This window comes from Mauremys reevesii, linkage group 12 (genome assembly GCF_016161935.1).
Source record: "Mauremys reevesii isolate NIE-2019 linkage group 12, ASM1616193v1, whole genome shotgun sequence".
NCBI classification, from domain to species: domain Eukaryota; kingdom Metazoa; phylum Chordata; order Testudines; family Geoemydidae; genus Mauremys; species Mauremys reevesii.
Genome location: NC_052634.1, coordinates 31,625,379 through 31,645,805, shown reverse-complemented (window position 1 = coordinate 31,645,805; position 20,427 = coordinate 31,625,379). Strand labels below are relative to the sequence as shown.

General features: G+C 54.9%; 2 protein-coding genes across 2 annotated transcripts; one reads left to right on the top strand and one right to left on the bottom strand.

Annotated features, from left to right (window-relative positions):
• Positions 1–9,638: 9,638 nt before the first annotated feature.
• On the top strand, positions 9,639–11,018 carry LOC120375379 (collagen alpha-1(III) chain-like). Its single transcript, XM_039495999.1, has one exon. The coding sequence runs from the start codon at positions 9,639–9,641 to the stop codon at positions 11,016–11,018; it is 1,380 nt and encodes a 459-aa protein (XP_039351933.1).
• A 7,346-nt stretch (positions 11,019–18,364) lies between these two features.
• On the bottom strand, positions 18,365–19,271 carry LOC120375378 (zinc finger protein 551-like; the record flags this gene model as incomplete). Its single annotated transcript, XM_039495998.1, has 1 exon — positions 18,365–19,271. A coding segment is annotated over exon 1 (738 nt), but the record flags the coding sequence as incomplete, so codon positions are not given.
• Between the last annotated feature and the right edge of the window lie 1,156 nt (positions 19,272–20,427).

Here is a 20,427-nt window from a genome sequence, read left to right as displayed (position 1 = left end):
CAACTAAGGCACAAATATTCAACAGCAAAGATGATTCACCACAGGAACAAGCTACCAAGGAAAGTGGTGGATTCACAATCTTCTGATGTCATTTAATGAAGACTAGATGCCTTTCTGGAATGTGTTTACCCAAAAAGTAGCTATTGTGTCATACAGGAGGCCTGTGATATGCAGGGGGTCAGATTAGATGCTCTAATGGTCTCTTCTGGCCATAAAGTCAACAAATTTCTGAAAAACTGAGTGTAGTATTGGGAGCAGCGGCTGATGTTTTACTGTCTAGCCTGCTTGCTTCCTAGAACGAACGCTCCTTGAGTGGGGTGATCCACAGGGAGTAGCTCAACCTCCAAAGTGCCTGGGCAGGGGCAGGACATTAGCACAGCAAGGGAGGGGTGTGGCAGTGACATCACAAAGGCTTTTTGCAGGACCTCAGACTATTGGTCAAAGATGGTGGGGAGGTGGTTACCTCACAGAGAGATGCTGACATCAGCATGGCAGGACAGGGGCGAGGGGCCAGGGAAACCTCACAGACCCCTGTGGCTTTGCTTCAGCAAGTCTCCTTCTCCAGGTCTCTCTTTGAAGACTGAGAGTATTCGGGTTCACGTAAGTGAGCGCCAGGAGGAACCTTTTCGAGTTTTCTCCTTCCCTTTTAGTGATTTTACTAGAGACGAGCCGTCCCTGTTTAGAAGGTAAGAGCCTCCTTGAGGTTTGAAACCTGTTCAGTCTGATCCATCTGGTGACAGTTGAATTCTAGGCAAGGAAAACACGAGCTTAAGGAGGCAGAATTTTATTCTGCACCTGGGATTTTGTCCCTTAGAATCACTGTGGACATTTGAGTTTGTCCTTTTGTTTCACTTTTCCTCCATCCCTCCTCCTTTCTCTTCCTCTCTTGCTTCTTTGTCCATCCTCCTGTTCTCCTCCCAACACCAGGAGAGAGGTGTGTGTGTGTGTGTGTGTGTTGCAGGGAGTGCTCTGCAGCTCCCACTGTGGGAGGTCCACCCAAAAATGTGGGTCTGAAATAGTGCTCGGGCAGTGATTCTCACCGGTGACCTGGGCCATCCTTTGGGCTCTCTGGTGAGAACCCTCAGCTTCTCGTCCTCAGTCTCTACCCTGATTGGCTGAGCAGGGGTTATTGACAGGAGGAGACTCAGGTCCTTGTTGTTCTCTTTGAAGACCAAGGAAATAAGTCAGAACCAGTTCTATGTTTGATGAATTTTGCTGCTTCTCTGAATTAATGGTCTCTGAGCAGTTCATGATTCTCTCTAACATTGCAGTTCTCAAATACTTGCTGAATAATTACTGTGCACTGTTGTTGGTCTGGAGCTCATCTGAGAGCACTTTACTCAGGTCATTCAATGTAGGAAATTCAAGATCCGATGGTTAGTTTGAAAATCAGGGCTCTTGGGTCCTATTCCCAACTCTGCCACTGCCTGCCTGTGTGACCTAAAACAGGTAAATTCTCCTTTCTCAGCCTTAGCTGCTCCCTCTTTCAAATTGGGATAGTAATGATCCACTCCTACCTACCTCAACACACTCACTCTTCCCCAACATACACGTTATCTCTCCCCCCCACACACACACAGTCTCCACACTGCAGTTGAAAGGCAACTGGCAATCTAGTAGGATGCCCATTGAGCAATGGGGTAGGGAAACCGGCTGGTGTTAGACTTGTTGGGGCCTGAGGCTGAAGTCAAAAGTCTGAGCCCCACCACCCAGGGCTGAATCCCTCAAGCTCTGGTTTTGCCTTCCCCACTTGGGCGGAGCTCAGGCTTTGGCTCCCCCCTGCCCTGTGTGGGAGGGGCTTGGTACCTCTTTTCAGGGCCATGCAGTAAGTTTTTTTGGCAGAAGGTGGTTGCAGTGAAAAGAAGTTTGAGAAAACCTGGCATAGAGCATCTCCATTACTGAGCTGCAGCAGCAATGTTGCGGGGGAGTTTGAAATGTTGACTTGTCTTTAGCCTCTGAACACGTCTAGACTTGGCTCCCTGTGGCACCCTGGGTGATCAGACACTGAAAGTACAGCCATGGAGACACCACACAGCCTAGCTGGCAAGAATCAAACTGCCACAGAAAGACATCTCTGGTTTCCTAGCCCAGCTCCCTAAGCCCTCAGCCACAATCACTTAACACAGAGGATTTTCTACACTCTGGTTCTGTTCTCACTGAAGGGTCATTTCCAATGGTTTGCTCAGATCAGCTTCCCCAGCACACTCACTGCTGTGCAGCTCTGTACGTGTGGCCATGGCTGAGCAGCAAGAATTCCTGCCCATTTCCCCAGTGGCTGGAGCATGGCTAGAGTGTGTCTGTGGTTAATGATGTTGCTGTAGATTGTTCATTTCCTGCCTTGGCAATTCAGACAGTCCCTTTTCCCAACATATCTCCAGCACATCAGTAATTCCAATAACGGGCAGGTTTTCTCTGGGGCACTGAGATTTTTCAGGGAGTTGGTGGCTCCTTTCTTTCCTCACCCTGGAGTAAACTCAGCTTTTTATTCTGTGGTTCATGTTTTATGGAATAACAGCAGCAGCTTGAAGAAAGAGAAGAGTGAATATCTCACTGTCAGGGCTGAAGGTGGTCACGTCCTCTCTGTCTGACCATCGCCACTGCAGGAGAGAAGGTTTCAATGGATTCGAATGCCCTGGCTCAGACAAGAGATACAGGGAGGTTTTGCTGTTCATGGATCTGTGCAAAGGAAATTGTGTCTCTGTGTGAAACTGAGGAGGGAAATGAAATGCCCACCGGATGGCGCAATGTCCTAAGCTAAGGCAGGAGGGGGAAGGACTAGAGCTGAGGAATGACTGAAGTGGACTCACGTGGGATTGAAATGACATTTGTTTCTGTCAGGTAGTGAGAAATGTGACATTAATTCAGATGCGGGGTTGAGGCTTCCTTAGCTCCTTGTAAAAACTTGAACTTGATTTCCCAGAAGGGAGAAAGGGAAAGTCTGGGGCTGCCTTTAGTCCCTGGCTGGGGTCTCCTCGCCAGTGGAAAACATCCCTTGTTTGGTGCTGCCAAGGGGATCGTGCAGAGCTGAGACGTCCCTCGGCTTGGATCAAAGGGGGAGTTGGATGGAATTTATCACACAACCCTCCCTGCTCCCCAGAGCCCCACGGGGAGAATCTAGAGAAAGGGGAGTCATTCCTCCCCTGCGCTCCCAGAAGAGCTGCTAGGGCTCCTTCCTGCCAGCTACTCACCCCTGGATTCACCCTCAGCTCCTGGGATCTTTCTGCTCCAAAGGCACCAGAGTCCTGGCATGTGGAGGGCGTCACTGCACAGTCTGAAACACAAGGGAGGTTTCTGGAATTGAAGGAAGGAGCAGAAAATGGAGAGGAAAGAAACAGAGAGAAAACGCCTCTTCTCTCTCCCCTCCCTCTCCCAGCAAGAAATGTTACCAAGGACCAGCGTTAGGGGAACTGGTGCCCTGGGCAAAACTTGTACTTTGGCACTTCCCCATCACCCCTGGGCAATCCCCCTCCCCCTTTAGTGCTAGCTCCTGCACTCCCAACCCTTGTGCCTCCTTCACCCCTAACTCCTGCCCCCTCCTGTGCCCTAACCGCTACGCTGTGTCCCCTTTGCCCTTAACTCCCGCACTCCCCTCCTGTGCCACCAGCCACTGCCCTGCTCCTGCACCCCCTTCACCCCTAACCCCTGCACCCCCTCCTGCACCCACGTGGGGACACTGACCTGTGTGCATGGAGCAGCTGGCATTGCTGCCTGCTCCTCCCTGGGATGCTGCTCCGGGCACCCCAAGGGGCTGCAGGGGCAGGGCGAGAAGCGACATCATCCGAGCTCCCTGCATCCAGGTCACTTTCCTCAGCTGGGCTGCATCAGGGGAGGGCAGAGAGCAGCAGCTTCTGATGCTCCCCTCACAGCCCAGCCCAGGTGGGGACAGTGACCAGGACGCATGGAGCACATAGTGTTGCTCCTCGCTCCCCACAACCCTCTATGGGGCCATGGACGAGCATTGGGGGCAGGGGAGAGCAGTGAGCACCTTTGCACCGGCACACGGTGCCCTTTGACCCCCTGGAGCCCTGGGCGGCTGCCGGGGGCCCCACCCCTAAGGCCGGCCAGGCTCCCCAGCACGAACAGCAGAGACACAGGGAGACTGGCCACCCACTGAGCAGTGGTAGCCTGGGCGGCTCGTAATGGAGGCTCGGGGGGGCTCAGCCTCCCCAAACCTTGTGTCGCCAAGGGGGCAGTGGGGCCCATGACTAGGGGCCCTGGCCAAATTAGGCCCCCCCTGGAAAAGTCTTCCCCATGTTGGCCCCAGGGCTGGAGGAGCTCCCACTCCCTGCTACGGCCTGGGAGCTGCAGCAGGGCACAGAGCTTCTCTGGTCTCGGGGCTGCAGCGGGGCAGGGGTAAAGGAGTGACAGGGTGGGGCCAGTGGGGGAAGGGGTGGAACAGAGGTGACAGTGGATGGGGCCGTGGGTGGAAGGGGGCGGAGCCACAGACAGAAGTGGCGGGGTCATGGATCCGGTTCTGGGGCCCCTGCACTTGTTCTCCCTTTCCCTGGGCTTTGGCATCAATAGCCCCTGCTTAGCCAGTAGGGTTCAGTGCTCCCCAAAATGTGGGGCATGACTTCTAGGGGGACACAGAGGAACATTCATGGGGGCACCTCAGGGCCTGAGCCAGCCCCCATGGAGGTAGCAGATTTAAAGTTTATTAGAGAATATTTAAAAATAAACAATACAAAGTGTTTGAGGCATCAGTTATTGTGTCATTGGGGGTAACATACAGGTTGTGGGGGGATGTTAGCATTTTGGTTAGCATTTACATATACACAGTCTGTCATGTCCCCAGTGCGGGGTATACGGTGGGAGAGTTCAAGGTACAGCCGGCAAGCAGTGAGGGCACATCACTCATACAAACAGGTAATGGATAGTCGTGGGCATGAATAAATGAGCAGACTGGGTAATGATGGTAGGATGACCCTCACAGGGCAGAGTTCAGTTTGGTTGGTTCAGGGCTCAGGGGATAAAGTCCAACAGGGGAAGTTTACAGGTCTCTTCCCCCTTGTGGGTGCGTGGAGTCACGCCGGCTCACTCTTGGTATTGACGGTGGCCGGTGACGTACTCTGTGTAAATGTCTCTGGACCACTGAATAGCGTCCGAGACCATTAGGCATCTCATGAGCCGCGCGTAGCGACGGCCCACCCCACAGGTCCGCAGCACGCACTCATTAAGGGGGTCCCAGGCACCCAAGACCCCAACGATCAGAGCGTCGGTGTAGACCTCGTAGCCCTTTGCTCACAGGGTGTCAGCCAAGGGAGCGTACTTTTCGAGTTTGCGGGCTCGGGCTTGGCGGAAGGCCGGGGTTCTGTTTTCGAACGGGATTGTCACGTCGACGAGGATGATCTTTTTCCGGTCCTCATCCGTGACGACGATGTCCGGGCGCAGCGGGCTGTCGGTGCCGGGGATGGCGCGATTGACAGCGATCTCTCCCAGGTGCGGGGCGATGGCCTTCACCAGGCGGTCCTGGACGGCGTTGTGGCACAGCTGCCAGGCTCTGCCGTGGGGTCTGCAGCTGCACAGGACGTGGGGCAAGGTCTCCATGGCGTACCCGCACCTCCGGCAGCATTTGTCCGGGTTCCCGTGGCGGATGGTTCCGTTGAGGGGGACACAGTTCAGCCGGGCGCGGTGTATGAACCGCCAGTCGGCGAAACGGATGAAGCTGCCTGAGGGGAGGAAGTGGTTGCTGGAGTCCCACTTGCTGGTGACCTCAAAAGCCTTGCCCTGGTCCGGCTTTTTCTTCAGGGTGTCCACATACAGCGCGCGGATGGCGGCCTTCAGCGACCTCTCCAGCATGCCTCTGGCTCCGGGGTTGACGACGGTGTTGCCCTCCGTCCCGATATGTGGCACCAGGACTCCTAGCTCCTGCCATTCCTCGCTCCACATCCATCGGCAGCCCAGTTGCTTTCCCAGTCGGCGTGTGGCGTTGCAGGCGCGGGTCCACAGCGAGGCGATGTCGCTCCTGTCCCAGGCGAACTCACCGTCCAGGGAGCCGCTCAGGAAGGTGGCCACGTCTTGGTCGGAGGGAGGTCTGCCGATTCGCTTCGCGGTGGCAGCGCGCAGGGCGGCCGTCACGATGTTCTTTACCACGGCGTCCGGGCACGTCAGGAGGCGGAAGGCGTGCGTGACGACCGCGATGTCGCAGAGGTCTCCCATGCGGGGGACGTTGGCGCCCCCGTGACGGTGAGCGATGTATACGAGCTCGTTGCTGGCTCTCTGGGGTAGGGACTGCCACTTCTTCACCAGCTGCCGGATGGTGTTGTCCGCCTTGTTGAGGGGCACCTTTGCTACGGCGGATCCTGTCAGGACGAAGGCGATGCAGGGGATCAGGAAGGTGTTGAGGGCGTTGATTTTCTGCCATGGCGCCAGCAGGGATGCGTCGATCTTGGCAGCGTCCTGCAGGATCTCCTGGATGGTGTCCTCGGGGGTCTGCTGGACGCGGAAGCCCGTCGGCGTGCCGAGGTGCTGGTACGCCTGCCCCTCCACCAGGGGAACGACGGACTCGCCCTGGATTAGGAATTCCATAGTCAGCACCGAGTCCCTCTTGCTCCCATCGACGTGGAGGGACGCGCACTTCTTGGCGTTGAAGCAGAGTCCTGTCCAGTCCGCGGCTCTCCCGATGGTGTCGAGGATGCCCTGGAGCCTCTCGGGGTCGTCCGCGGTCAGGAACAGGTCATCCGCGTAGGCCAGGATGCTCACCCTCTCGCCGTGCAGGTCGAAGCCGTCGGAGATCGCCCGCAGGAGCAGCTCCATGGCGAGGTTGAAGACGATGGGGCTGAGGGGGCAGCCCTGCTTCACGCCGCTGCGGATAGGAATCTCGGTGGTCTCTCCTTCCACCGAGCGGATGGTGGTGCTGCAGCCCTCATAGAGTTCCCGGATCAGGCGAAGGAAGGTCTCCGGCATCCCGAACTCCCGTAGCGTGTTGAAGATGTGGTGGTGGGGGATGGACCCGAAGGTGTTGGCCAGGTCGAGCCATGCTACCGTGCACTGCTCCGCTCCCTCCTGGTCGCCTGGAGGACGGTCTGGAGCAGGAAGTTGTGCTCGTAGCACCCCTCCGACGTCATGAAGCCCTTCTGGGCTGGGCTGATGGCTCCCCCGGTTGTCGCCCACTCCGTGATCCTGGCTGCCAGGCAGCTGGCGTACAGTTTGTACATCGTGGAGCAGAGAGAGATGGGTCTCCAGTTGCTGGGGTCGTCTCGCTCGCCCTTCTTGTGGATGAGGACAGTCATGGCCTTCTTCCAGGAGGTGGGAGACCGGCCGAAGCGCCTGCACAAGTTGGAGATGTTGGAGAGCACGAGGCAGCCGGGGTCCCGTTTCTTGAGAAGGCTGTAGGGGATGCCGTCTTTTCCGGGTGCGGTGTTCTTGGTTCTGGAGAGTCTCACCGTCACCTCTTTAGGCGTGAAGTTGGCCTCTAGGTAGTCTGCATCGGTAACGCGGGGCAGGGGGCGGAGACACTCCGGACGCTGCGCGTCGTTCCTGGGCACGTCACCGAACACTCCGAGGAAGTAGTTGTAGAGGCGCTCGGGCGGGATCGTGCAGTATGACGGGGGACCGTCGAGGACCTCTCTTACGGCCTTGGGGCGGTTTGTTCTGTACAGCTTCTGGATCCTTGAAGCTGCTGCCGGGTCGTAGCGGTGGCTGGCATTCCTTCTCCCAGTTCCTCTGGTGGAGGTGTCGCGATTTGGGACGGGTCGTCTGAAGGCAGGCCAGGTGATCATCTGGTTTGGTGTCCTCTTGGAAGTAATCTCTGCCGACAGCTCGTGGGTGAGTCTGTCGATGAGTGGGTCGAATTCCTCAAAGGAGCCTGCCACTTGGAGCTCCTCGATCCAGGCGGCCTGCCAGGGCGTGGCTGGCCTAACCATCGGCAGTCGGACCTCCGGTTCCTCGGTCGGCGTGGGCAGCGAATTTGCCACGTGGTCAACGGGTTGTCTCGCTTGCGGCTCAGGGGACCTTCCGGGTGGTTCCTGAGGCATAGCCACCAGTGGGGTAGCATCGTTACTGGTTGTTGGTGGGATCAGGTTTGGGACGGTGGGTGCGGAGGTGACGCCCGGTCTTACGTGTGCAGCTGTCGTCTCGGGGGTTGCTGTAGGAGCGCATGACCTTCTGGTGGCAGGAATCGGCCTGGTGTCTTTTGGGTCTGTGTCGACCCGTCTGACAGCGGGGGTCGGGTGCTGTGGTCTGTTCGTGGCGTTGGCTCCGCTGATGGTAGCAGTGTGCGGGGCGGTCTGGGGGGTGATCCTCGTTCCCCTGACGGGTGGGGTTCGCAAGGCGGGCTGAGGAGTTGCGTTGGCACCCCTTGTGGCTGGTGCTCGCAGGGTAGACCGAGAGCCAGCCTTGGTGCCTCCAGCAGCAGGGTCTCGGGCGGCCACGCATGGCGGAGCGCTGACCCTTCTCGGGGCGGGGTCGCATTGGTTGGAGGGGGCACTGAGACGCCTTAGTTCAGAGAGCTTCCGGGAGACTTGGGTGGGTGTGAAGGGACTCCAGTTGGTAGGGGCTCGGTCGACGTTTCTCGCTGTGGTAGTCGTCGTTTTGGCCGCAGTGCCCTGGTCCACCAGCGCAGGGGCTGGAGTGGGTTTCTGGGCAGCGGTTGGCAGGGTCGCTCTGGCTCTTTGCCGCGCAGGAGCAGCGGGCTGGGACACAGGATGGCGGGGGACCGGAACTGGAGCTGTTGTTGTGCGGGCTTTCTTGCAGCTGGCCTGATGTGCCTTGCATTTCTTCTGGGACTCGAAGGGCAGGCTGCAAAGGGCGCAGCTGAAGGCGGTGGACTGGTTGTGGTATCTCCTCAGATGTCTGGTGACCCCTCCGAGGAGATGGAAGCGTCGAGGCGGCAGGCAGATGGGGCAGATGAGCGCATCTGTGGTGAGGGGGTATTGGAGGTAGACGGTGTCCGGGGCGGAGCAGCCATTTTGTGGAGCGTTAGGGCCCTCCTGGTCGTCTTCCGTCGCACGGCTGGTGGTGGGGGGGGGCGTCCTTCAGCAGTGGCTGTGTCTCGGGAGTACTTGGGGTTCCTCCCGGTGGCTGGGGTTCCTGGGAGGTGTGGGTGTCCTGTAGGGGGTCAGGGCGGTTGTCCCTCAGTGGTGGGGGTTGCTGGGGTGCAGGAGGCATGTCCGGCCATCGCAGGAGAACAGGGGGGTCATCTCGTGGCATCTGGGGCTCCTGGGGTGCGGTTGGTGAGCGCAGGAGGGCAGGGGAGGCGTCTCTTGGCGGTTTCAGCAGTCGGCAGTCAGGTCTCGCGGGGTCTGGAGCGGCGTGTTCGCACGGGGGCAGACTCCTGGTTGCTGAAAAACATCAAGGGGCTCCCCAGGCGCCGCGAGTGGCCGCGGCTGGGACTCCCGACAAGAGTCTCCCGGCGGGCCCGGCGGCGGCAGCCCGGGCACCCCGCGAGGCTCTCCGGGCCGCTCGGGCAGCGGCAGCCAGGGCACAGGGCAGGGATCACCCGGCCAGAGCAGCGGCGGCAGGAACGTGCGGCAGAGCCCCTTGGGTAGCAGCAGTCGGGGCATAGGGTAGAGATCCCTTGGCTACTCCGGCCAGAGCGTGTAGCAGGGCTCACCAGGCCGCACGGGCGGCTGGGTCATAGGGCAGGGATCCCCCCGCGGCTCAGGCATTAGCGGCTGGAGCACGTGGCCGGGCTCCTCATGCTGCACGGGCGGCAGCGGCAGCCAGGACGCGGGGCTGGGATCCCCCGGCGGCTCGGGCAGGGGCCGCCGGGACGCAGGGCTGGGATCCCCCGGCGGCTCGGGCAGGGGCCGCCGGGGCACGGGCCTGGGATCCCCCGGCGGCTCGGGAAGCGGCCGCCGGGCACGGGCGGCCTGGGATCCCCGGCGGCTCGGGCAGCGGCCGTTGGGGCACGGGCCTGGGATCCCCTGCGGCTCGGTCAGCGGCAGCCGGGCACGGGCTGGGATCCCCGGCGGCTCGGGCAGCGGCAGCCGAGGCACGGAGCAGAGCGCCGCTGGGCTCCTGGTCCGCCCGGGCGGCAGCAGCCGGGCGCGGGCCGATCTCCTGGCGGCTCCGGCGGCCACCGGGGGCGGGGCAGGAGTTCCCGGCGGCTCGAGCGGCGGCGGGACGCGCTGCGGCCCCAGGAAGCGGCAATTGGGCGCAGGCCAGGAGTCCCCGGTGGCTCCAGCAGCAGCGGCGGAGCATGCGGCAGGGCTCCCGGGCTGCTCGGGCGGCGGCCACCGGGCGCGGGGCTGGGATCCCCGGCAGGCGGCGGCCGCCGGGGCGGGGGGCTGGGATCCCCCGGCGGCTCGTGCGTCGGCAGCCGAGGCACGGAGCAGGAGTCCCCGGGCAGCCCGAGTAGCGGCGGCAGGAGAGCGCCGCGGGGCTCCCCGGTCCGCCCGGGCGGCAGCAGCCGGGGCACGGGTTCGGGATCTCCCGGCGGCTCGAGCGGCGGCCGCCAGGGCGTGGTGCAGGAGTCCCCGTGCAGGAGTCCCCGGTGGCAGGAGAGCGCCGCGGGGCTCCTGGTCCGCCCGGCGTCAGCAGCCGGGCGCGGGCCGGGATCTCCTGGCGGCTCAAGCGGTGGCCACCGGGACGCGGGGCAGGAGTTCCCCGGCGGCTCGAGCGGCGGCGGTGGGGACGCGCTGCGGGGGCCCCCAGGAAGCGGCAATTGGGCCGCGGGCCAGGAGTCCCGCGGTGGCTCCAGCAGCAGCGGCGGGAGCATGCGGCAGGGCTCCCCGGGCTGCTCGGGCGGCGGCCACCGGGCGCGGGCTGGGATCCCCGGCGGCAGGCGGCGGCCGCCGGGCGCGGGCTGGGATCCCCGGCGGCTCGGCGGCGGCAGCCGAGGCACGGAGCAGGAGTCCCCGGGCAGCCCGAGTAGCGGCGGCGCGGGCTCCAGCCCGCCCCGGCGGCAGCAGCCGGGCACGGTCGGGATCTCCCGGCGGCTCGGGCAGCGGCCGCTGGGGCGCGGGATCTCCCGGCGGCTAGGGCGGCGGCCGCTGGGGCGTGGGGCCGGGATCTCCCGGCGGCTCGGGCGACGGCCGCCGGGGCGTGGGGCAGGGGTCCCCCGGCGGCCCGAGTAGGAGCGGCACACCGGGGGGCTCCCCCGACCGCCAGGGCAGCAGCAGCTGGGGCACATGGCGGTGCTTCCCCGGCGAGCGCGTCAGCCAGGGCATGGGGCAGGGACTTCCGCGTCTCAGGCAGTGGCCCGAGTACGCGGTGGGGCTCCCCAGGTAGCCCCTGCAGCAGCGGCGCAGGGCAGGGAACTCCCGATAGCGGGGCTGTGGGGGGGTCCCCCGGGGGGGTCCGGGGCTGGGGTGTAGTGGGGCACTTACCCATGGGGAGTAGCAGTTGGTCAGTGGACGTCTCCTCCGGCAGTTGAGGCGGGCGGGAACGGGCTCCAGCTGGTATTAGCGATCACGAGGCTGTAGGTTCCTCCAGCGGTGGGGGGTGCTCTTTCTGTAGCAGCTGGCGCTCGGCAGTCGGGTCGGCTCCTTGCAGCTGCTGGTCATCAGGGAGAGGTTTCTTAGGCTGTGGTTGTTGATGAGTATCCAGGGGTTTGTCTGGCGGCAGGCGGATAGCAGGGTGGTCCACTGGCAGCTGGGCAGCGTGACGCCTGCTGCCCCGCGTGGTGGGGTCTCTCTCCGTTGGTTTTGGGATGCGGGAGCTGCTTGCAGCAGCACCTCGGTCCCCGGACTTCCTGGCTCGGCCTGTCCCTGGGACCCTAGGGGCTACTATAGCCGGGAGCCTGTGCAGGGCAGCAGAGTGCTCCTGGACAGGGGTTGGCTCCCTGGGCTGTGGTGCAGGAGCCGCAGGGTCCATCTTTTGGGACATTGCCACGTCCCCTCAGTATATCATCTCATAGTAAAAGAGATTAAACTGATAAGAACAGACACTATGATTTGATCTTAGCTCTAAGGAACCAAGAAGCTGTAATTTGACTCGCTTTGTGTCTGCGGCCGGTAAAATATCAGGACAAAATCATTCCAGTGATTGTGACCCTGGGTTTGAGGAGGCTTTGGTCTTATTAAAATGTAACTAGCATGTTACACTTGTGTTTTTAAAGGTGGCTTCCCCAAGCAATCCCAAGTTGTTCTTCCCACAGATGGCTGATGGGGGGCAGCAGAGGATCTCCCCAATCTGGGGGAATCTCTCTGGGCCCCACTGTTAATTCTCCATCCTTTCTCCCCCTAACCATGCCCACCCCTCCCCTCCCCATTATCAATGTTTTGGAGCAACCCCTCCCTCCTTTTATGGGATACAGACTCTCTGTGACAGAGACTGAGTGGGGCTCCTCTCTGCACGGCCCCAGTGGGGAAGGAAAGAAATGGGGGGGGGAGATAAGATGGGCAAAAGGAGTCAAATGGGGCTAAACCAGAATCGAGGCGATTTTCTTCCTGTTGAAATGTCCTGGAGTCTTATGGCTGAAAAGCCGCATCTTGAGTTAGGTTTGATGCATCAGCTTTTCAATTACCAGGCAAAGGTGTGACCCCCAGAGACTGATAACTGCCTGCTGCCCAGCTTTGTCTAAGAAGCACCTGCCGTGGTGCAACTGGTTAGTGCAAATGGGAATACTGCTGGGGTTATGAGTTCAACCCTTATCTAGAGCACTGGTTTCTATTACCTGTGCAGTTTCCTTAACATTTTTGCCTAACTCAAGTGGAAAGTGCCATGGTGGGAAAAGGAGAGCAAGTTCTAAAATGTTGAAGTAGGTGCATAGCTTGGAAAAGTCCCCCCTGTGCTGCCATTAGTTCCAAGAGATCGTTCACTGGCAGCGTGAATTGATTTATTTGCTGCTGAGAAACCTGCCAGGACAGGTCTCTGGTCACCAAATCTCCCTGCTTCTTCCAGACACCCCCAGCTCCCTCCCTGCCCCCGTCAGTGCTGGAGGAGGGTCTTGTATGCACTGAGCCTAAAACTTTTTTGAAGCCTTCTTAGTGCAGGTGGCAGCACATGACTCTCATAATCTGAAGGCCATGAGTTCCCAGCCTCAGAAAAGACAATGGTTTTTGCTCCCTGTTTCAGATTTTCTAAAGGAAATCAGAGAAAAGAAACTATAGGGGAGTGGTTTCTAGACACCCTCCTCACCCATCTCGCACACACAGAGACACTTTTCTAGGGAATTAATGTTTCCTTCTCTGTGGAGTTTCTATTCTCCATAAAGCAAAATAAAACAAAAACATGCAAGTCTAAGCCTAATACAGATAAAAATCTCACCCTCAGAGATCTTCCAATAAGCTTCTTTTGCAGACTAGACTTATTTCTAGCCTGGGTACAACCTTTTCACCTGGTATAGTCCTTGTTCCAGCTCAGATGGTAGCTAAGGGATTTCTCATGACTGCAGCTATCTTTGTTCTGTTCCACCCCTTTATACAGCTTTGGTACAAAGCAGGAATCTTTTCTCTCTCCCCCGGTAAGTATGCCCAGTGGTTTGGGATGGGATGGTATCTGAGTTACTACAGAGAATTCTTTCCTGGGTGCTGGCTGGTGAGTCTTACCCACATGCTCAGGGTTTAACTGATCACCATATTTGGGGTCTGGAAGGAATTTTCCTCCAGGGCAGATTGGCAGAGGCCCTGGGAGGTTTTTCGCCTTCCTCTGCAGCATGGGGCATGGATCACTTGTTGGAAGATTCTCTGCAGCTCAAACCACACTTTGAGGACTTCAATAACTCAGACATAGGTTAGGGGTTTGTTATAGAAGTGGATGGGTGAGATTGTATGGCCTGCGTTGTACAGGAGGTCAGACTAGATCATAATGGTCCCTTCTGATCTTAAAGTCTATGAGTCTATGGGGAAAAGCCCTAGGTTTAAGATGGATTCCTGTACATGGGGACATGGTCACATGTCCTGTGAGACCCCAAGCCTTCATTCTTCCTGGCCTGACTCACAGATGGTGTGGGACAGAGCCATCTCCAGTCAATTGTCCTGGTTAATGGGAGCCTTCAAGAGTCCAAACCACTATTAATGGCCCACACTTTGCATCATTACAACAGGACCTCAGAGTTATAGTTCATATTTCTAGTTTCAGATCCAAGAATGATCGGTTCATACAAATAGGATGAACACCCACAGTAGATTATAAGCTGTGTAATGATACTATACAGGAGACCTTTTGCATGAAGCATAGTCCAGTTACATTATATTCACACACTAGCATATTTTCATAAAATCACATGCAGTGCAACGTCACAGCAGGGAAAGGGTTTCACTGCAGCACCTGGGAGCAGTTGAGTTGCATGTTCAGGCTGTGGTATGAGTTCCTCCAGGTTTCTCGTAAGCACACAGGGACCGTAGCAGGTGCTCTCGATACAGGAATGGCCCAGACATGATAAAGTGATGGAGATTCAATTCCCTTTTTTATATTTGTATTTCCAATGACATTTCTGTTTGTGATTTCGTTTTGCTTTGTATAACTGTGTTTTCTCCTTATTTTGATATTTAACAGGCTAACTCTAACAGCTAATAACGCGAAACTTCCAAGCAGGGCCTAGGCAAATGGAAAAACAACTGTAAGAGATGCTGGTTTTCGACCTTGTGTTAGAGAAGAATAGAATGCAGACTGTAGCAGAAATTGCTGAGAGAAGTAAGAGATCAGAAAGGAATATGTACAAACAAAATGCAGTTGTTGCTCATTACTGTATGTCACAAAAGGTATAAATGCTTGCCTTAACTGTTTATCTAACCGAGACCTACCTCAGGAGGGGAAACTCTGCCCGTGTATACTCTCCCGACTAACTGCAGTTGCTCAAAATAAACTGCATAATATAATAACATTTAACATCCCTGTGGTGGGAAGAACATTTCAACAGCCCAACACTGTGGCATTTAATTTAAAAAAGGGGAACTATGCAAAAATGAGGGGGTTAGTTAAACAGAAATTAAAAGGTCCAGTGACTAAAGTGAAATCCCTGCAAGCTGCATGGACGCTTTTTAAAGACACCATAATAGAGGACTGTAACGGGTTGGGACTCACCACCTGGCCCCTCCCACTGGTGACTCCGGGAATTAGCTCTGTCCAGTGGAGCGCCCCCTCCTGGTGGTGTCCCGTCCGTCGTTCTGCCCTCTGTTGCTGTCTCTGGACCCGCGTTGCTGCCTGCTCAGCGGCGTCCTCTTCGAGGCCACTGCTCTCTGGCAGTGCCCCATAGTCCATCTGCACCCCCTTCCGGGGGTCGGTGATCAACAGTCCTACACCCCAGCCACTATGTCCAACCGCCCTCTGAGTCCAATCCTCTTGTCAGGGATCTGGGGTAGTACAATGGCCACTCCCTACGGCCATTGGCTGGGTGTACTGCAAGGAGGAAGTGTGGGGGGGGACCCAGGCCCACCCTCTACTCTGGGTCCCGGCCCAGGGACCCTCTGGCCTCAGCCTCGCTGTCCTTCTCTCCCCTCCGCTGTCTGTTTCCCTGGGCCACTTCCCCTCTGGCCCTTCCCGCTAGGCCCTTCCCTTCAGGGCCTGCAGCCTGGCAGGCTACGGGCTCAAGCTCTAGCCTCCCGAGCCCAGGCCCAGGCCAGCACTGCGCTGTCCGCGGTGCTAGTCTCCACCCTTGGAGACTGACCTTCCCCTCTCAAAGGCCAGGGACAGACTGACTGCTCCCTTCCTGCGCAGCCTTTATATATGTCTGAGCCTGGCCCTGATTGGCTGTCTCCAAACTGGGCCCTGATTGGCTCACAATAAGCCCTTTTCTGATTGGCTCCCTGTCTGCGCAGGCACCCTGGCCTGCCACAGCCCACTTTCACAGGGAGTGGGGCAGTCCGCCCCACTACACAGACCAACTTAAATGTATACTCCAAATTAAGAAACACAGTAAAAACTAAAAATGAGCCACCGGGGCTTAGCAACCATGTAAAAGAAGCAATGAGAGATAAAAAGGCATCTTTTAAAAAGTGGAAGTCAAACCCTAGTGAGGTAAATAGAAAGGAGCATAAGCACTGCCACATTAAGTGAAAAATTTAATAAGAAAAGCCAAAGAGGAGTTTGAAGAATGGCTAGCCAAAAACTCACAAGGTAATAAAATGTTTTTTAAGTATATCAGAAGCAGAAAGCCTGCTGAACAACCAGTGGGGCCCCTTGATGATCGACATACAAAAGGAGCGCTTAAAGATGATAAAGCCATTGAGAAACTAAATGGATTCTCTGTGTCAGTCTTCACGGCTGAGGATGTTAGGAGATTCCCAAACCTGAGCTGGCTTTTGTAGGTGACAAATCTGAGGAACTGTCACAGATTGAAGTATCACTAAAAGAGGTTTTGGAATTCATTGTTAATGTTGAGTTTATCAAGTCACTGGGACCAGATGGCATTCACCCAAGAGTTCTGAAAGAACTCAAATGTGAAGTTGCAGAACTATTAACTATGGTTTGTAACCTGTCCTTTAAATCGGCTTCTGTACCCAATGACTGGAAGATAGCTAATGTAACGTCAATATTTAGAAAGCGCTCTAGAGGTGATCCCGGCAATTACAGACCAGTAAGTCTAACGTCAGTACTGGGAAATTAGTTGAAACAATAAATAGAATAAAATTGTCAGACACATAGAAGAACATAAATTGTTGGGCAAAAGTCAACATGGTTTCTGTAAAGGGAAATTGTATCTTACTAATCTATTAGAGTTCTTTGAAGGGATCAACAAACATGTGGACAAGGGGATCCAGTGGACATAGTGTACTTAGATTTCCAGAAAGCCTTTGACAAGGTCCTCACCAAAGGCTGTTACGTAAATTAAGTTGTCATGGGATAAAAGGGAAGGTCCTTTCATGGATTGAGAACTGGTTAAAAGACAGGGAACAAAGGGTAGGAATAAATGGTAAATTCTCAGAATGGAGAGGGTAACTAGTGGTGTTCCCCAAGGGTCAGTCCGAGGACCAATCCTATTCACCTTATTCATAAATGATCTGGAGAAAGGGGTAAAAAGTGAGGTGGCAAAGTTTGCAGATGACACTAAATTGCTCAAGATAGTTAAGACCAAACGAGACTGTGAAGAACTTCAAAAACAGCTCACAAAACTAAGTGACTGAACAACAAAATGGCAAATGAAATTTAATGTGGAAAAATGTAAAGTAATGCACATTGGAAAAAATAACCCCAATTATACATACAATATAATGGGGGCTAATTTAGCTACAACAAATCAGGAAAAAGATCTTCGAGTCATCATGGATAGTTCTCTGAAGATGTCCACGCAGTGTGCAGAGGCAATCAAAAAAGCAAACAGGATGTTAGGAATCATTAAAAAGGGGATAGAGAATAAGACGGAGGATATATTATTGCCCTTATATAGCTCCATGGTACGCCCACATCTTGAATACTACCTACAGATGTGGTCTCCTCATGTCAAAAAGATATACTGGCATTAGAAAAGGTTCAGAGAAGGGCAATTAAAATGATTAGGGGTTTGGAACGGGTCCCATATGAGGAGAGATTAAAGAGGCTAGGACTTTTCAGCTTGGAAAAGAGGAGACTAAGGGGGAATATGATAGAGGTATATAAAATCATGAGTGATGTGGAGAAAGTAGATAAGGAAAAGATATTTACTTACTCCCATAATACAAGAACTAGGGGCCACCAAATGAAATTAATGGGTAGCAGGTTTAAAATAAATAAAAGGAAGTTCTTCACACAGCGCACAGTCAACTTGTGGAACTTCTTGCCTGAGGCGGTTGTGAAGGCTAGGACTATAACAGGGTTTAAAAGAGAACTGGATAAATTCATGGAGGTTAAGTCCATTAACGGCTATTAGCCAGGATGGGTAAGGAATGGTGTCCCTAGCCTGTTTGTCAGAGGGTGGAGATGGATGGCAGGAGAGAGATCACTTGATCATTACCTGTTAGGTTCACTCTCTGGGCTGCTTCTGCTCTACAACTATGATTGTCTTTTTACACCAAAATCACTAACTTGAGCAGCCAATTCCATGTACAATCCTAGTGGATGTAAGACACAGGTAGCTTTTGCCTCAGGGTAGCTTGTTGGCATCAACCCTCTCTCCCCGACCTGGAGCTGATGAACATTCCTGGCTGGAGGGACACATGCTCCTACAAGTCAAAAGGAAAGGAGTTGATAGAAAAGATCACAGAACTGACCCCAAAGAAGGGTGAGCTGCAAAAGGCAGAAGGAGGCAACTCATCTGGGGGAGCTGAGAGACCATGGTGAAGATGGTGCGAAGATCACTATACTGGTATTAACAAATGTGATTTAAATAAAAAAACAAAAACAAAAAAAAATCTTTGGCCAGCCCTAATCAAGGCATTTCTTACAGTTCTCTCCCGTTTGGATTTTCTGATATCTAATAGGGAATGACCTCTGATCGAAGCTTTTCCCAAATGCAGAGCATGTGCAGAGTCTCTCTCCACTGTGGATTCTATGATGTCTGACAAGGTCTGAGCATTCAATGAAGCTTTTCCCACACTCAGAGGATGTGTAGGGTCTCTCTTGTGTGGATTCTACGATGTGAGATAAGGTGTGAGTTTTGACTGAAGCTTTTCCCACACTCAGAGCACATGTAGGGTGTCTCTCTTGTGTGGATTCTCTGATGTACGATAAGGGTTGAGCTCCGATTGAAGCTTTTCCCGCATCCAGAGCATGTGTAGGGTTTCTCTCCAGTGTGGATTCTCTGATGTTTGATAAGGTCTGAGCTCCGATTGAAGCTTTTCCCACACTCAGAGCATGTGTAGGGCATCTCTCTCATGTGGATTCTCTGATGTGCGATAAGGTTTGAGCTCCGATTGAAGCTTTTCCCACACTCAGAGCATGTGTAAGGCGTCTCTCCGGTGTGGATTCTCCTGTGTGCGATAAGGGTAGAGCTCTGACTGAAGCTTTTCCCACACTCAGAGCATGTGTCGGTGCTCTCTCGAGTGTGGATTCTATGATGTTTGATAAGGTCTGAGCTCCAATTGAAACTTTTCCCGCACTCAGAGCATGTGTAGGGCGTCTCTCCAGTGTGGATTCTACGATGTGTGATAAGGTTTGAGCTGCAACTGAAGCTTTTCCCACATTCCGAGCATGTGTGGGGCTTCTCTCCTGTGTGGATTCTACGATGTTTGATAAGGTTTGAGTGCCATTTAAAGCTTTTCCCGCACTCAGAGCATGTGTAGGGCGTCTCTCCTGTGTGGATTCTCCTGTGTGCGATAAGGGTAGAGCTCCGACTGAAGCCTTTCCCACACTCAGAGCACATGTAGGGTCTCTCTCCTCTGTGGATTCTCTGATGTGTGAAAAGGTCTGAGCTCTCATTGAAGCTTTCCCCACACTCATGCCATGTGTAACGTGTCTCTTCGAAGTTGATTCTCTTGTGTGTAATAAGGTCTGAGAGGCTACTGAAGTTTTCTTCTGGCCTCTGCTCAGTCTCACAGGCTTTTGCTTTTCTGGGAGTGCACAACTCCGGAAACATTCCCTTTGGGTCTTCCTGATAACATCCCATGTGGTTCTACTTGCTCAGCTTCTTCCTGCTGGGGTGTCTCCTCATTCTCACTCGCCATCCCATCACCTGATGGGAGACAGAGAAGAATCCAGACATAGGTCACTCCCTGTGCCTGAGAAAAGGAAGTCTCAGAGACAGGAATTTAAAGGGATGAACAAACCAAAATATGTGTGGGAGATCAAACCTATCAGGAGCTGATTTTCCCACACCCTTCCCCAGAGGAGAAAGGAAGGGATCAGTTTTGGTCTGCATCTCACCAGAACATGCAGGGAAAGCGGGATCAGGTAGGGATCTGCTGCCAGTTGTTAGTCAGGATAGGTAGGAAGCCATAAGTGACATCTGCCTAATGATTCCACATCTGAAGGGAACAATCCTGAACTTGGAGAGCTCACAAGGTCTTTGTAGGGCATCCCAAATGTTTCCTGTATTCATGGAGAGTTTTTGAGTTGGTTTAACCAATCCCTCACCTGTGCAGGCAGCTCTCGGGAGCACTTCTTTCTCAGAGTCCTGGAGGTCTGGGACCCACGGCTCTTCCTCGTTCCAGCTGCGAGATCACATCAGGTTTGGAATTTAGAAACCCTACGCCAGGCAAAGAAAACAAGGGAGGTCAGTGGAATTTGTGGGATACTTGTCACAAAGAATAGTCCACGGTTTTAACCCCAGCTCATTTTTAAGCAGTAACATCCCAAGGCCGGCTTCCTTGGCTTAAAGTGGCAGGAGAGTTATTATTATAAATCATGTGCATTACCTTAGTGCTTAAACACCAACTAACAGTGGGTCCCGATTGTGCTAGGCAAAGTACAAACACAGAATAGTAGATGGCCCATGCCTAAACGATTTACAATCTAACTAGACAAGACAACCACAGAATGGGGAAGGGTAGAACCACCAGATAAAGAAACAGATCTTAAGATGCTTAAAGAAAGTTTAGTTTGATAGCATCCTGTCTGGCAAGAAATCACTTATCAACGGTTGTGGTACCCTCATTTCTGTACTGTTTTATCTTTATGTCCACCACTTCTCTGGTTCTCTAATTGTTTCTGCCTGCTGTATAATTAATTTTGCTGGGTGTAAGTTAATTA